Source organism: Quercus suber, unplaced genomic scaffold (genome assembly GCF_002906115.3).
Source record: "Quercus suber isolate HL8 unplaced genomic scaffold, Cork oak 2.0 scaffold_1224, whole genome shotgun sequence".
In the NCBI taxonomy this organism is placed as follows: Eukaryota; Viridiplantae; Streptophyta; class Magnoliopsida; order Fagales; family Fagaceae; genus Quercus; species Quercus suber.
The window spans coordinates 10277-28464 of NW_027070619.1; the positions used below are offsets into that span (position 1 = coordinate 10277).

General features: G+C 33.4%; 1 protein-coding gene across 1 annotated transcript; it reads right to left on the reverse strand.

Moving 5' to 3' along the window:
- Positions 1-7557: 7557 nt before the first annotated feature.
- Positions 7558-17900, reverse strand: LOC111988757 (glycosyltransferase-like At2g41451). The gene is made up of 11 exons (XM_024020545.2): positions 17302-17900; positions 16291-16440; positions 16089-16141; positions 13610-13718; positions 13383-13517; positions 13251-13295; positions 11602-11789; positions 10995-11136; positions 9467-9513; positions 8388-8475; positions 7558-8274 (listed from the first exon to the last, which is right to left on the reverse strand). Exons 1-11 carry the CDS (start codon positions 17650-17652, stop codon positions 7993-7995), a joined length of 1590 nt encoding a protein of 529 aa, XP_023876313.2. The 5' UTR covers positions 17653-17900; the 3' UTR covers positions 7558-7992.
- Positions 17901-18188: the final 288 nt, after the last annotated feature.

An 18188-nucleotide genomic window follows, 5' to 3' on the forward strand; every position in this document is an offset into this window, starting at 1 on the left:
TTTGTATAAATCATTCCATGGATTCATGTTCAGTAGATAATTTTAGTTTTGAATTGACTCTCCCTCTCTCCTCTGTTCAATGTAACATTTGTCTCTTATGATTTATGTTAAAGAAACTTCTAATGGTACATAATCTGGACTTGCTTCAAATGTTGGATGTGGAACATTATTGGGGAGAAAATGCATGATAAACATGTTATATTTGGGTGATACAGATACAACCCTTTCAACTTGTTTTTTAAAAAATGACCTAAAATAATTTTAACACTAGTTTGTAACTTGTGTTTATGCATAGACATATTCAACAATAATAATGACTAGTCGCAAACCCGCGCATTACGCGTGATAAATTTGTTTATGATAGTGTTATTATTATATAATATTAATTATTAATATTTTTCTATGCATTACTACTCAAGCTGCATTATATATGTATGATCAATATATTGCAGGATTCTTGGTGATTGGAGGTTTTGGTGATGGAATTAATTGTGTATTATTAGAGATTAGTATTTGGAATAGAATGTGGAAATTTTATTTGTTGGACATACTTGAAGAAACAATCTAGCTTTTGAACTTGTAATTTAATAGATGATTCATAATCAACTGGTAGAAAATATGAATAACCTACACAACCAAAAGATAATATAAAATATATTTTACATAGCCTTTTCATTTTATTTATAATTGAGAGTTAGACATTCTTGAATAAGCAATCCAACTTAAAAACATGCAAATTAACAGGTAACCTGTGAGCAATGGGTGGGTAAAATAGTAATTAAAACGATGACAGGTGTCCACATCATTGAACACCAAGAATTTTTTTTTTTAATGAATGAACACAAACACTGGCGTGCAAATACACACAATCAAAAAGATCTAATATTTTATGTTTTGAGGTGCATTGATTTTGCTGTCATCTATTTATAGTGTCTTCTTGGTTGTTAAGTAAGTTCATACAAGAAACATGAAGAGCATTTTTCTAAGACTATTTGGAGATTCCTGACTTATGCAGTTTTGTTATAAATGAAACTATCACAAGATAAGACCCAACCCAAATACTTAAACCAACCTCATTTTTTAGATCAACATCTTTTTTTTTTTAATCTCTCTATGTTTTTGGTTTTAATCTCCCTCTGTTTTTACTCTTTCACTTTGTGTTAAAAGCTTCCACTGCCTACTTTAGCACTGCCCCGAATTCTCACCTACATGCTCTATATGCCATCCTTTTTCTTTTTTTTTTTCCTTCTACAATTCAAAATTTATGAACCCAAGAAAGACAACTTGAGGACCCCTATCTTTTGCAATATTTTATCCTCATTAACTTTTATACTTTCCTAAGCTGCCCATTTCACAGATCAATGACATATATTCAATCTCATAGAGATTTAAGCTCTGATTTTTGTCTTCGAAACAATTCTAGAAGTAGCGGTATCTCTTCATTAAATATTTTGTCTTAATTGTAGGAAGCCATTTGATTACACCCACCTATAAATCATTTCAAATAAGTGGTGGATAATATGAATAGCTTACACCACCAAAAATAATATGAGAACTATTTTAGTAAAACATTTCATTTTATTTACAACCGACATTTAGTGATACCTAAAGAAATATTCCAGCTTTTGAACTTGCAATTTAATAGATAATCTGTGATAAATTGTTAGAAAAACTGAACATCCTACACAACCCAAAGATAACATAAAAATTATTTTAGCATACCGAAAAATAATATAAAAATATGTTAGCATAACCTTTTCATTTTATTTATAATTGAGAGTTGGACATACTTGAAGAAACAACTCCAACTTTATTTACAATGGACTTTCCCAGCAAAGCAACTCATTCAACAATGTCCTATTTCTTTTGGATAATTCCTTTGGTTACATAAACTGTTCGGTTGACAATGGAATTTCCTAGTCAAGCAACTCACTAAATAATACACTGCAAAAAAGGAGAAGTAATATGTTTTTAGTAGATGCAACTGTATCAAGCCCAAATCGCTCATATATATGTTTTTTTTATATCTAAAATACTGCCACTTCTGCCTCCATAGTGGTAATAGCTTTGAATCTATCTATGACACTTGTGAATCACCATTAAATAAATAAGGAAAAAAATGTAATGCAAGAATGAATAAAAATGATATAAGAATTTAAATCATTTAACATATTTTTAGTATACTTCCAAATACATGTGACCAAATCTAATAGTGGAGAAGTTCTTGAGTAAATGTAGCTTATCTGATCAGAGTTTTCCATAGATGCCTTTATGATATGAGTACATAAAGAGTAATCATTCAATTATCACTGGCTTGGGCATGAACATTTTTACAAATGCCTCTGATTGAACAGCATGCAATAGTAGTCTAAAAATTGTCAAAATCTAAAATTTACATATTCCCTATTGAGATACTGCCAATAAAAAATTGACTGCAATTTAGGTCTTCCCTCCAATTTCATTAAAAAATTGCCATTAAAAATATATCATTCTCACATGAAAACGATCTATAAAATTAATTAAAAATATTTTTTCATTAGTTAATTACATACTTTCAACTTCAGATATTAAATGGGAAAGACGTATTGAAAATATGTGAAAGATGTATTGCTCCAAAAAGAACTAAAGCTGTAATTTATAAAATGTTTGAACTAAAGAACTAATTTGCCCTTTTTGTTTTTTTTTTTTTTTAATAACCAATTTGAACTAAAGAACTAATTTTTTGAAGTATGTAATTAACTAAAAGAGCAAAACGGTGGCCTCTCTGTCTTCCTTCCTTCATGTCTTCCTCTCCTCACACTACTATATAAATACTGACAGAGGCTGGATGATTCGGTTGAGGTATCTCTAAATCCCAGTTTCTTTTGTGGTCCATTCTTTTGCATGATTTTTTTTCCCCTCTTTTTACTGCCTTTTTCGTGTCATTGTGTGGATGATTGTTTACTGCCTCTTTCATAGGGTGTTGAATTTTTGATTGCTGCGTTTTTAATGGAGTTTTACCTCTTTGGGTCTGTTCATTTTGAGTTTTTTTATTGCTGGGTTTTTTTTAATTCTATGTGATTCCAATGACTTAGTATGACTCTGATTTCTTAGCGTAGTGCTGTGGTGTTTGCTTCCACTGTTTTCCAACAATTGGTATCAGCGCCTGCTTCAATATCATGATTGTATAATATGTTGATTGGGTTTTAGAATCAAAGCAAATGTTTTCCTGCTGTTTCAATTTTTTGTAGTAATTTTTCTGCATAATTGTGTTTATCATGGTCTTTGGTTTAGACCTGGTTTGATATTCATGGTTTTGATTTTAAGTCATTGTGCAAGCATTTTTATTTTGTGCTAAGATTGTGTTTTTTAATTGAGATTTATATGGCTGCTATGGTGTGGCTGATTGTTTACCGCCTCTTTGTTAGGGTGTTGAATTTTTTATTGCTAGGTTTTTTAATTGGAGCTCTACCTCTTTTGGGTCCGTTCATTTTGAGTTTTTTGAAAATTGCTGGGTTTTATATTCTATGTGATTCCAACGACTTAGTGTGACTTTGATTTCTTAGTATAGTGTTGTGGTGTTTGCTTCCGCTCTTTTCCAACAATTGGTATCATAGCCTACTTCAATATCATGATTGTATAACATGTTGATTGGGTTTTAGAATCAGAGTAAATTGTTTTCTTGGTGTTTCAATTTTCTGCAATAATTTTTCTGCATAATTGTGTTTATTATGGTCTTTGGTTTAGACATGATTTGACATTCATGGTTTCAATTTTAAGTCACTGTGCAAGTGTTTTTATTTTGTGCTAAGATTATTTTTTTAATCGAGATTTATAAGGCTTAAATCTCTCTCCCCACCTAAGATGTATCGGGATGGGATTATAACGACATGCCATCTTTTATTCATCCTAGAAATATGGGTAGGTCTGATTTACTGACCGTTATTATAGTAAAAAATCTGGTTGGGTCTATAAAATATGTCGTTGCAAGTTTCAACTTCCCATTAATTATGTAATTAACTTAAAATACGTCTGGGAAGTTGATGCATCCTATTAAAACATTTTACAATACGTCCTTCAAGTTAATTACATATTTAATGGGAAGTTGAAACTTGCAAGTAAGAACTACCTGGATTAATAGGATGCATAAAATGTTTACTATAATGTTTTGCTTTTCTTGAAAGACGTATTTTAATAGGATGCATCAACTTCCCAGACATATTTTAAGTTAATTACATAATTAATGGGAAGTTGAAACTTGCAACGACATATTTTATAGACCCAACCAGATTTTTTACTATAATAACGGTTAGTAAATCAGACCTACCCATATTTCTAGGATGAATAAAAGATGGCATGTCGTTATAATCCCATCCCGATTCATCTTAGGTGGGGAGAGAGATTTAAGCCTTATAAATCTCAATTAAAAAAATAATCTTAGCACAAAATAAAAACACTTGCACAACGACTTAAAATTGAAACCATGAATGTCAAATCATGTCTAAACCAAAGACCATAATAAACACAATTATGCAGAAAAATTATTGCAGAAAATTGAAACACCAAGAAAACAATTTACTCTGATTCTAAAACCCAATCAACATGTTATCCAATCATGATATTGAAGTAGGCTATGATACCAATTGTTGGAAAAGAGCGGAAGCAAACACCACAACACTATACTAAGAAATCAAAGTCACACTAAGTCGTTGGAATCACATAGAATATAAAACCCAGCAATTTTCAAAAAACTCAAAATGAACGGACCCAAAAGAGGTAGAGCTCCAATTAAAAAACCTAGCAATCAAAAATTCAACACCCTAACAAAGAGGCAGTAAACAATTAGCCACACCATAGTAGCCTTATAAATCTCAATTAAAAAACACAATCTTAGCACAAAATAAAAATGCTTGCACAATGACTTAAAATCAAAACCATGAATATCAAACCATGTCTAAACCAAAGACCATGATAAACACAATTATGCAGAAAAATTACTACAAAAAATTGAAACACTAGGAAAACATTTGCTTTGATTCTAAAACCCAATCAACATATTATACAATCATGATATTGAAGTAGGCGCTGATACCAATTGTTGGAAAACAGCAGAAGCAAACACCACAGCACTACGCTAAGAAATCAGAGTCATACTAAGTCATTGGAATCACATAGAATTAAAAAAAAAAAAAACCCAGCAATAAAAAAACTCAAAATGAACAGACCCAAAGAGGTAAAACTCCATTAAAAACGTAGCAATAAAAAATTCAACACCCTATGAAAGAGGCTATAAACAATCATCCACACCACGGCACGAAAAAGGCAGTAAAAAGAGGGAAAAAAAAATCATGCAAAAGAATTGACCACAAAAGAAACTGGGATTTAGAGATACCTCAACCAAATCATCCAGCCTCTGTCAGTATTTATATAGTAGTGTGAGGAGAGGAAGACAGGAAGGAAGGAAGACAGAGAGGCCACCGTTAGAAGGGACCAATTGTTGGAAAACAGCGGAAGCAAACACCACAGCACTACGCTAAGAAATTAGAGTCAAACTAAGTCATTGGAATCACATAGAATTAAAAAAAAAAACCCAACAATAAAAAAACTCAAAATGAACAGACCCAAAGAGGTAAAACTCCATTAAAAACACATCAATCAAAAATTCAACACCCTATGAAAGAGGTAGTAAACAATTATCCACACCACGGCACGAAAAAGGCAGTAAAAAGAGGGGGAAAAAAATCATGCAAAAGAATGGACCACAAAAGAAACTGGGATTTAGAGATACCTCAACCAAATCATCCAGCCTCTGTTAGTATTTATATAGTAGTGTGAGGAGAGGAAGACAGGAAGGAAGGAAGACAGAGAGGCCACCGTTAGAAGGGAGAGATGTTGGCGTGAATTAAATGTGAAACCGTAGAACAAAGTGGGGAAGGGGAAAGAACTAAAACGTAGGGAGAGGAAATTGAAACCGTGCAGGAAAACAAAAAGTTGAAACCGTGAAAACAGAGGGTTTTAAAAGGTTTCAGTTGAAAAGACTTTGGGTTTGGGCTTTATGGTGGAATTAAATGTATAAGAAGTGGGCTTTATGGTAGAGATAGGGCTGTAAAATATTTTATATTTATCAGTATTTTAAAATTGATAAAAACTATTTTAAAATTGTAGGAAAATTTTAGAAAAGATGATGGAAATGACATGGTTGCTGATGTGGCTTAACGTGAGCGTAGCAACATTAAATGCTACGCTTCAGCTTTTAGTAATATATAGATATAGATGAGGTAGTCTTACTTAGATGACCCTCTCGACTTCTATGCTAAACATTATGAATTGATCATTTAGCACCAAAATTAAGAAAAATATATTGAACATGTAGCACAAAATTAGATTAGAAACTAATTTGGATTATAATTGTGCTTCAACTTTAATATAATATATATGATATGATTTTTTTAAAAAAAAAAATTGTAAGAAAATAAATTACAATCATTATCAAATAAAGTTTAAATTAAAATAAAATTTTTCTTCAATTAGAGGAACGCTCATTCAATCCATTGCAAGACAATTTAAAATTCTATGTGTATTTTTAATCGCATAACATACTTAATAGTGACGTGACTTATCAAGAGCCTTATAACTCCCATAAAACTTTTTTTTTTTTTTTTTTAAGTCTTATAACTCAACTATTTAGCATCTCTTGATGCTTTTGATATCTATGGTTTAAATCCCCCTTCCCTAACTATCAAATTATTAACAAAAAAATAGCAACATGACTTGTTTGAAATAATTTAATTAATCACAAGATTTAATATACTTAGGTGTTCTTATAAACCACCACTACACCACATAACCTCTAATTCAATTTGAAAGAAAACCTAGTTCGATAAACTATTCTAACTTCTTTACCCACGCCTAGAATTTTGTTTTTCCTTTTTAATAAAGTACACCAAAAAAAAAAAAAAATGGAAAAGAAAAAAGACGTTGAACTTTGGATGAAAATCAAGCTAAACTCATATTGTTTTAATTTGAAATTTTAATCCTAAAGTTACATAAATGACCAAAATTTTCATGATGATTGCTTTTTATTAGCAAACCAAGACTTCAATCGCCAAAATTTTAATCCTAATGTTATGGAAATGGCCAAATTGGTCATTTTGCTACATTTTTGTTAGTTAGCACTACAGTGCACATGATAGAATTTACTATCACTTAACTAACAACAATTTGCCCATTTCTAAAATTTCAAGGATATAAAATTTTCAAATTAGAATACCGGGGGTTTAATTTGATTTTGACTTCTCAAATGTGAGACCCAATGACCCACCCCATGTGAGAGGGATGATGCATTCAACAAATACAAATAATACCACCTCCTCAAACACAGAAATGTGGGATGCATGGAGCTCTAGCCATAAAAATTTCCCAAACAGAGGAATGGAAATCAAACATTCCTTTCCATTCTTTTTTACTCCTTTCCCTGTCCCATATTGTCAATTTGTCTGCGGCTGCCATCATTATTACGGCCATTAAACCCAACATCAAATCAATAAATCCACAGAAGGCTTTTCTATTTTAACTAAATGGAGAAAATCAAAGGCAATCAGCCATGTTTATTGAGCAGCCATCTCAGTATTATGACTGGGGAAAGAATATTCTAATGTCACCCCCTTCAATGTGTATTAACAAACAAATGTGAGGCCTAAGATTTCAGATTATGACCTCGGGCAATCAGCCAACAGTAACATACATGGTCAAGCTGTAAGAAAATCAAGAATCTGCAATTGAAATCCGCTCTACACCTATCACTCTGTAAAACCTATAATCTAAACCTGAAATGTACACCAGCGCTTGGGTAACGATCGGGAAGAACCCCATAAAACTGAACAATGAAGTGCCTCAGAATGGCCAACAGCTTTCTCTCACTCTTCTGTTCTCTTCTCAGAAAAAATTCAAAATCTCCAAACAGGAAGCCGTCTATGGCAAGGAGGGATGGGTCATAGTCAATGTCAAAAAAATTTATGTATCAATGTGAAAATCATGCAGGCCAGGAGGAGATAAGGGTGGGATAGCCAAGGGGTGAGAATCAAATTCTGTGATTTCCAAGACCTTTCTTCCATTTGTTTGGGTCTCTCTGCTGTTACCAATCTTTCTTGAAGAAATAGCTCCAGATGATAGTACCCTAGAAGAGTTGCTACTATCAACAGATTTTAAAAAACTTTCCTTTGAAACACTCGTTTTCATAGCTGATGCTATTGTGGTGCTAAAAACACCAGATTCCCTCAGACTTTGAATAATGACCTGAAGAGAAAAAAAATTAAAAGTTTGACAATATCCAACTGCCATGCATAGGTTAAAAGAATATAAAATACCATGCCTTTAAAGACATTAGATATGAAGGCAATTGAACTCACACTAGGAGCATAAACGCGAGTCAAGATACCCTTCCTCATAAGTTTTAAGTTTAGTTCTTTGTCAGTCCACACAATGCGTTCATTGTACCTAAAGCAAAAATGTAATACCAGTGAGACACAAAAACTTCAAGGATACAAATCCAAGGAATAGTACATATCTCATTTATAATACAACCCCTTCTTATCTGATTACTAATGTGGGTTGTAATAGGTCATCTTGGGAACAAGAAAACCCAAGAAAAGTGAGTCTCATTCAAATTCTAAACATGGGTCATCCTTCCCAATGAAAGTCTCATTCGCAACAATCATTCCCACAGTAAATGCTAAACCACAATGAAGTAGTTCAATTTCTGTGGGATATGCAATTGCACCCTAGAATGTAACTTGCACTGTGCGATATCCTAGGAAAATTTATATTTTTGTACTAGCATCATTGCATGTGCTCCGAGCGTGATCAGTCTTTTTCTTTCTTTTTTTTTTAAGTCAACTTTTTTAGAACCTAAACTTACAATTTTTTCCTTGAGTTTGAATTTCAAAACGTGGTGTAAGGGTGTAATGTAACATTCCGGATAATCTAAACCACCTTCAATCTTATCTTTTTTGGATTACATAGCTGTATAAGAGAGAAATATGGCTAAAATTAAAGATTTCAATTTTGTTTCACTTTTGACTATTTTAACCCCAATATATGGCCTTAGTTCTTGTTTCTTAATAAAAAAATTATATCATATTGAAGAGTTATTTTTGAGATTTCAGAGCTGAGGATACCACAACAACATCCAAACCTTATTCCCAAAATTTTGGGGTTACTATAAATCCTCAACATATTAGTCAGGGTCAGCCACATGTGGGCACCAAATTCTTCTATTTCAATGACTTTATGAATGTTACTTATTTTACGTATTTACTATTTTTGGTAGGAACAATGTTAAGAAAATGTGGGGGCATTTTTTAAAGCACAAAAAAGTGGACACCAAAGGCCTCTAGTATATTCAGCAAAAAAGAAGAAGGCCTCTAGTATATAGAGATGAACTCCATTTGGAAATCATGAATAGAAAAGTTTGTAGAATTCCTCATACCAGCGAAGCATTTCCTCCTCTGTTGCAGTGGAAGCAATTATGAATGCCTGCATAGGAAAAATAGGACAGCAGTAAGCAAGATGAGAATGTGTTTGCACTAAACTATTTAACTAAAAAATTAAATTATAATGACATTAAGGCCTTTTGGTAGCAATGGGAATTTGAAATAAATATTCTAGATTCACATATCGTAGATCCTCTCACACACACACACATTGATACCAAAAAATCTCTTCTTCTTTTTTAATTTTTTAATTTTCATTAACCAACCATAAATTTGACTTTAGCTGGAGACCTCACGTGCACTACCCAGATGTATGTAATAACACAAACCAGAAAGGGATCACCTTCTAAAAGGAACATCTACACAAAAGAGGCTATAAGCCTTACAAAAAGTGGACCAAAAGAGAAAAATAAGGGGGAAATGAAAAAACTTGGAAACGACAAAAAATGTAGAAAGGCATCATATCTATAATGATGATCATCAAAAATTGCCTTTTGGATTTACAATAGAACTGTTTCATTTATGGAGCCAAACAATATGGAAATAAATAATGGTTCACTCACTGCTGAAACACAGCTCCCAACCTTAATAATGTGTTGACAAAATGTACTTGGGATCCATAGACCCGTGTCTATTTATCATAATGTTAAGGTGGTGATTTTGGTTCACTTGGTTTCAAGGGTAACAAAACCAGCTCTCCAAACTACATGCCATCTACAATGTGTGTTACATTAATTTTAAGATATTGGTCACCAATTACTTATCAAAAAAAAACATTGGTCACCAATTATATATCTAAAACAAGTACTATGTAGAGGATCAAACAGAGCTGTACAAGAGTTTCTGATAAGTTACCACTTACCTTAAGAACAACAAATTAAAGATAAAAAGGGGGAAAAAAACCCAAATAGAAAAAATGAAAATCAAACAAGAACTTTCATCTCCAAGCACAGAATGAGATAGAGAGCCTAGTATCTATCCCGCAAGAATCTCCAACTATAATGAGAGAGAGAGAGAGAGAGAGAGAGCCTGTATTTATCCCTTAGTATCACACTTTCCTTCCTATGAATCCTGAGGAAGTGTATTTCTGTCTCATCTCATTGATAATTCAGTAAAATAATAAGCATAAGTACAGGCATTCACCATGCATAAAGTAAAATAACAAAATGAAGGGACAGCCTAGCTTAATATGATTGAATTGAGATGCCCCATTGTGTTGCCTCAGATAAATTATTGGATTTAAATTTGCACCTAAGCATGAAATGTAATGTGATAACTTTTAAAAACAACCACAGATATCATCAAAAGAAATTTATACACATGATATGTAAATCAAGAATAAGATGGCTGGCAATATATGAAGTGCCAAAAGGGAAAATAATTTAAGGAGGAGGAGCACAAAACTAAGCTGGCAATCTTGCAATTCAAAAGATGATTATTCTTTTTTTTTTTTTTTTTGGCCACCTGGGGGGGGGGGGGGGGGAGGGGGGGGAAGACCAGCATAGTGAAGGAATCAGAACTCACAGCTCTGTCAAACTCCAGCATGAAGCATCTTTTAACATCTTCCTTTGTAGGCTTGCAGCCACACCGGTCACGTCTTGAAGTTAAATCAGAAAATTTAGGGTATGTGTAATGTAGAACAGCAGCCTCATCTAATTTGATCTCACTATAAGAAGAATGAAAAGGAAACATAAGTGGTTGTACAAGGAAAAAAAAAAACCATACCAATTTAACCATAAATTTCAACACTTAAAAAGAAAGAACTTGAGGGTAAGAAAAAAAACCAGTATCACATAGGCACCAGGTAAACATAATTACCAAGATTCCAAGGAGCTCATGTATGATAATATATTACATGCTATATTGAACCTTCACAGGAACTAGCATATCAATGCTCAATAGTAAGTTGTAGTACACACATGCACAAACCTTTGAAACATTGATGGCGAAATGCATGCACATTAAATTTCTGAAACATGACAAAATCAATGCCAATGGGCTTGTAACTCAATTGGCACCTACCCCCCATCCCCAATCCCCATGTCACAGGTTTGACCCATCTCCCCTCTCCTCTCCCCAAAAGAGCAACCCCCAAAAAAAAAATTATTAAAAAAAGACAGAATTAACATACTTTGGGGACTTCATGTAGTTGTGCCATCTGTGTGCACCATTGGGACGAAGATGATCTTGAATCCGAGCAGCTGATTTCCCATTTCCATAGGTCAAAAAGTAGTTTGGGTTACCACGAGTTGCGTCTTTGTAATTGCCAAAATATACCTCTTTTGGAAGATGATCATAGTTCTTCTTGAACATTGAGACCTATGCCAACATAAGATAAGTGACATTGGTTAATAGCAACGTGTATCTGTGCATGTGTTGCAATAAAAAATCAAAATGCATTTGACAATTATGATGGGAACACTGAGTCAATTGTAAAAATTGAACAAACATTTTTTTTTGATAAGTAATTGTAGAACTTCAACAATTAAACTATCTCAGTACTAAAACTTGATTATGCCAAAACTGACAGTGAAGCTATTCTAATCACAGTAGAGTAATCATCATGCAGAATCTAGAAACATGTTTCAAATGAATGAAATTTCTCAACAAATCAAAAATGGTGCAAATCCTAAAATGTGCACAGGCAAAACCCTCACATGGCCACAGAAGAGCCTTGAAATACTTGGAAGATAATGGCTGGTTGGTTACATTGCCAGGGAGGGGCCATTGGACCAATTAAGTCATATGTAAAGAGACAGAACCCAATATTGTGTACATTTCATATATTTGATTAGCAGATAGCAAAAAGGCCTTTACCTAGTGCGGTCCCACTTAAGTGGGGCCCAACAAATTTTAGATATTAGAAGAAAAGATAGAAAAAATGATCATGAGCTAGTGCCAGTCCCACATAAGTGGGTCCTGTAAGTTCTGATTAGAAGATAGCAATGCTTAGACTTTCTACAAGAAGAAAAGGGAGGCCAAAGGCAAACTTTTTACAACACTTCCATTCATTCCGTAATAACTACTTCTTTAGTTTTATAAGATATTTTGTGTTCATAATCCTGAACATAGACTATTCTTCTCTAAAAAATAAAACTTATTACTTAAAAAATAATAAAAACTAAAAAAGTATGTGATCTTCAGACATTTCATACTAGAGCGTAATAACTTGTAAGTTCCCTGCCCATAGATTCTTCAAAACTAAGCTACTTAAAAAATATGAAGCAGATTGCATTATAGTGAAGGGCTTTAACCTGTGTAACTTACTCACTGACCAAAATCCAAAAACTTCCTAAGTAATATATAACTACAAACAAAACTAATTAATCATATCCAATCTAGGTTAAAATAATTGCAGTACAAAAGTATCCCATAATAGACCTCCATTTGCATGGACATGCCCTGCAAGCATGTCTTATGTCTGCATGTGTGTTAAGCATATACTAAGGACCTATTTGGAAAACTAAAAAGTAGGACTAGGAAATTCAATATCAGATCTAACAGGCAGTCTAGTAAATATTTCGTTACTTGTCAAAAAATTATTTTTCCTCAAAGCAACCTTGACAAGTTATATTTGAAACAGATTATGCATCTTGGACTTTCCCAAACACAATCTACTTGAATTGATAAAGATTAAAAAATGTCTAAAGAGATAGTCCATAATACAAAGAATTTAATATTACAACTTAATCAGTAAGAATGTTGCTAAATTTTAAACCAAATCAGTCATATCTATTACTGAAATCCTGGCTAAGTCAAGTGAAGACCAAAGAAATATACCTCACTGAAAGGTTCCTTAATATCATCTCGTTCAACACTGCTCTCCTGAAACAAAACATATGCCATCATAAAAAAAATATTATTTACCATATCAAATAAAATTTTACATTTAAATAAATCTTTTTCACTCACATAATTTGGAAAAATAACCATATCAACATTTCCAGGAATATCAGACAGCAATTGTCTCAAAGAGTACTCCCTAGTTCCTGCTGGATGTATTAGTTCATCAGTGTCAAGATGGAAAATCCAATCCATTCCAGCCTCCTAAAATTGTAAAAAATAATATTAGACATTTTATTATATAATGAAAATATACTAATCATGTCATGCAACAAATGAAAAAAGAGTATCCATACCCTTGCCATGACAATCGCCATTTCCATATTGAGAGATTGCTTCACAAACAACTCATAGTTACATGGCTTGTAGAAGAAGCTGGCCAACCAAGTTTCATTCCAGATCCGGCTAATGATATAATAACCACAGAGAGGGGAAATTGAGCATAAATAATCAGATTCATTGAAGTTAATAACATGTACAAAATAATAAACTTTCACAACGTAAAAGCAATTAGACAGAATAGCAATGAACAGAGACCTTAAAGTAACATAACTTCAATATTAAAACTAGAAGGTATACGATGCAGGAGCAAAACCAAAATTATTTTAGAATTCAGATTTTCAGATTTTTGTATTTATCTTATAGGAAATTGAATAATTGTAGACTTTTATATGGATAGGGATTAGATTTGAGATTAGATAGGGATTAGTACTTGTGTTCAATTAGGATTAGTTTGCTATGTTGTTATCTTTATCTCTTTATTTTCAAGTTCTAGCTCTATATAAGAGTTTAGTTTATTTGTATTTGGAGAACAGATGTGATTAATGATATTCAGATTGGAGATTTTTTCCAGTTGTTAGGTTCTGACTCCTAACACCTTAGGTGCTGATTCCTAAGGGTTTAGCTTGGTGCTGATTCCAAGCGACCTAAGTGCTGACTGTCAAAACCCAAAGTACTGTGTTCAAACAACCTGCCACCATCAGCCAAAAAAAAAAACACAGATCTGGAAATCCCTGAACCCAGCTGCCCAATCTCACCATTAGAGCTGTTCCTTCGACTCCACCATAATCTGCTTACGGGTACTCCACTGTGCCGCTGTAAACTGCCAGACAATCTTCATTGTGTCACCGCTGGACCTCTTCACACACCCCCCATCGCTGCCATTTCGACTGGTTGTATCCAGTACCTGAAATTTTGGCCAGATCTCACTGGTCTTTCAAAGTTCCACATAAATGAGACAAGATCTGACCCGCCATATTGAAAGCCCAAACCCAACCAGTGACTTCCCTTTAACGTTCTGTAGTGCCAGGCCCAAGCTATACAGCACATCAGCATGAAGTGTAATGCTCAAGTACAACTCAAGTGTGCAAGCTCAGGTTCTTATCACAATTTTTTTTAGAGATTTATTATTTTAGGGCACAATGGTAATAGTCCAACCACATATTTTTTATGGGTATAAAAATCAAGACCCATGGATTTTCAGATGTTGGATATTTGAGGCGGAACAATCAACAATTCTTTGCACAAGTGCATTTATCAAACGACAAACAAAAGATGTGGTATGCCAAAACAAGAGTTGCTGGTAGAGCTTTAGAGTATTGAAAACATTATGAGAGCCTTCACTTTAGATGCCATTGGCCTCAAATTACTTGGGAAAGAATGAAAGAAGATCTTTGTATAGTATATTCCCACAGTATTTTCACAAAGATCTACAACAACCTTCTCATGGCAAATTACAAGATCAAAGAACAAGTATGAGGCAGTGCAACAATGCAAAGCTAACTCATGAAGTATCTGCCATATGCCAAGACTTAGGAAATCTAATGAAAACTGTTGAAGACTTGGCTAATCAAGTGAAGGTTGTTCAAGACTTGACTACTCAAATGAAGGAAAATCAAGTACTATCGGACCTTGATATTGACAAAGAAGTGCAAGTGTCAATTGAAGTTTCAATGTTCATTCAACCAGAAGAGTCTACTACAGAGTTTAAACAACAAGAAGCCTCTATACTTGAAGAATCATCCATGATGCATGCAGATCTACAGTTTGGTAAAGTCGAAAAGGTTGATGTTCCAATTCCTCACATTGAGTTTGTGATTCCAGAATAGTTTCCAGCAAAGTTTCATGAGGTGGAATACAAGATTTATCTATTTTCAATGCTCCCAAAGTCGATTCCTCAACTGCAGCAAGTATTATGTGCCAGATTTTTCATCATTCAACACTTGAGGTCGAGTTTTCTCCAACCAAGGGAGTATGATGAGGAGCAAAACCAAAATTATTTTAGAATTTATATTTTCAGATTTTTGTATTTATCTTATAGGAAATTGAATAATTGTAGACTTTTATTTGGATAGGGATTAGATTTGAGATTAGATTGGGATTAGTATTTGAGTTCAATTAGGATTAGTTTTGGTATGTTGTTATCTTTATCTCTTTATTTTCCAGTTCTAGCTTTATATAAGAGTCTAGTTTATTTGTATTTGGAGAATAGATCTGATTAATGAAATTCAGATTGGAGATTTTTTCCAGTTGTTAGGTGCTGACTCCTAAGAGTCCTTAGGTGCTGATTCCTAAGGGTTTAGCTTGGTGCTGATTCCAAGCGACCTAAGTGCTGATTCTTAGGTTTATCTTTACTTTTCTTGTTTTTTATTTTTCTATTAATTGTCCTGCACCAATAGTATTCTGATAGCAATAAACTATTCAATTAGAGAATTTCCTAAGAGAGGAAGACAAACACACACACTACTATATAATTTTAATGGAGAATGTACAAACCTTTTAGCTTGCTGCTCCTCTAATTCTCTGGTTCTGTATATAACTTTCACCCCCTGAACAAGATATGTCAAGTCCATAACAAGGAAAATTTAGGAAATTAAAAACAAGAAGGGAATTAAATTGACATAATGTGCAGCAACCAAAATACAAGGAGGTATTGAGTAGTAAAATGTAACAGAGAATTGAAGAACTTAAGACTCACTGGAATTGATTCTAAGACTTTAGTCACATTTGCAGAGGCAGCCTTCCCTTCCACAAAAAGGAAAAAGTTTGAAACTCCAATAACTTTATGATAAAAGATCCATGGCAAAATCTGCTCTAGATTAGCAGAAGTGCTCGTTGTAATACATATCTGGCATACAGCAAATTGCAGAAGGAAGAGGTCACAAAGTGATCCATAATTCCCCATATCAAATACATGTCAAAATTAGCATTATTTCCTAATACCAATTATTCAAAATTAATCCAAAACAAGATTTCAAATTGCTAATATAGATTATGATCAAATGGAAGAATCCATGAAATAATTAAAAAATTGGCCATCAAACAGACTAAAAGGCCACAACAAACCAAACGGAAGAATTCGAAGGGCTTATGGATCAATAACAATCAATATCTCAGTATATAAATGACCAACAAGTATCAAAGAGACTCAATAGATAAATTCCATATCAATTCAGAAAATAATCAAAGTCAACCTGAATGTCAAAACACCAAGCACCGCTAATCTTTTCAAGATTAATCAAGCAAACAACGACAATAACAACCAAGCCTTATTAGTCCCTAATTTTTTGGGGTCAGCTATGGTTTCCTCAACATATTAGTCACGGTTGGCCACATGTATTCTTTTTCACTATTCTATTCTATCAAAAGTCAAAACCTTTGTTAGTTCCTGACATGTTCAAGATTAATCAAACAAAATTAAAAAATAAAGAAAGCATATTGATGAAAACCTTAAATAGAAATGATCAAACAAAAACTAAAGCTCTATTGGGTTTGAATTAAAACACAACAACACTATTCTCCTACATGAAAAAAAAAAAATTAATTTGATCATCAATGAACAATATCCCATATAAGTCACATCCAAAATCCATTCTCATTCCAATAAAGATCACACATTTATCTCTCAAACCATCACAGATCCAAAAACCAAAACACACCCACCAAAAAACAAACCCCAAGAACCAAAACCCATGAACCAATATCGAACCTTTGGCCTCAGATCCGACCCGAGCCCGAAATTCCAATCCCTGTAATAAGGAAACGCCGGCGAGCGACTCTGGCCGAGAAGATCGACACAATCGGAGCGAGAGGGGTGGGAGGGTCCGGCCCCGGAAATGGCCATTCCGGGGAACTCGTGGTGGTCCGGAGACCAACGGGTCATGGGGTCGTTGAGTCCGCCTCGCCATTGGAGAATGAAAGCGAAGCCAGCGAGGGTGAAGGAGAGAAGTGTGAGTAGCAAGACGAGGCGAGACGTGAAGGACTGTGAAGAAGAAGAAGAAGATAATGATAAAGATGAAGAAGAAGAGTTGGGTCTGAGAGAAGAGTGGAGACCCGCCATGAAAGCTTGCTCTGCAGAGAGAGAGAGAGAAAGCTTGGTGCATATATATATAGAAAAATATATATACGACTGTTTACATGATATACGTAGACATTGTGGGTTTTTTTGGATGTGAAATTTTTTTTTTTTTTTTTGAGAAACGGATGTGAAAATGAACGAGAGAAAGAGAGAGATTTGGAATTTGGAAGTGAAAGAAGAGAAAGAAAAGTTTGAAACTGAAAGCAACTCCTGAATGAAACGAATATATGAGCCGTTTTTTGTCGTTAGCTCTCTTTCTTTCTTTCTTTCTTCATTTTTATTTTGTTAAAATATAGTTGGGATTTTTATTTTTCATTTTTTGTTTTTAAATATTTTATTCAAAAGCAAATTCAAAACTTCATTCAAATATTTAGTACTTATTCTTTTTTTTTTTGGTAAAATACTATCAAATGTTTTTTTTTTTTCCTAAACTATTGGAAAAAGTTACTTTGTCATTCCTATTTTTGTCTCTAAAGTTTGAATTACTAAAAAAAAAAAAAAAAAAAACTTTTTTTAAA

Excerpts from the sequence above, each read along its gene's own strand:
- LOC111988757 (XM_024020545.2), bottom strand. The coding sequence starts at position 17,652 with ATGGCGGGTCTCCACTCTTCTCTCAGACCCAACTCTTCTTCTTCATCT. Across the intron at positions 9,514-10,994 it reads TGCTGGAGTTTGACAGAGCT|GCATTCATAATTGCTTCCAC; the intron begins GTGAGTTCTGAT and ends TTTCCTATGCAG. Across the intron at positions 8,275-8,387 it reads CTCGCGTTTATGCTCCTAGT|GTCATTATTCAAAGTCTGAG; the intron begins GTGAGTTCAATT and ends TTTTCTCTTCAG.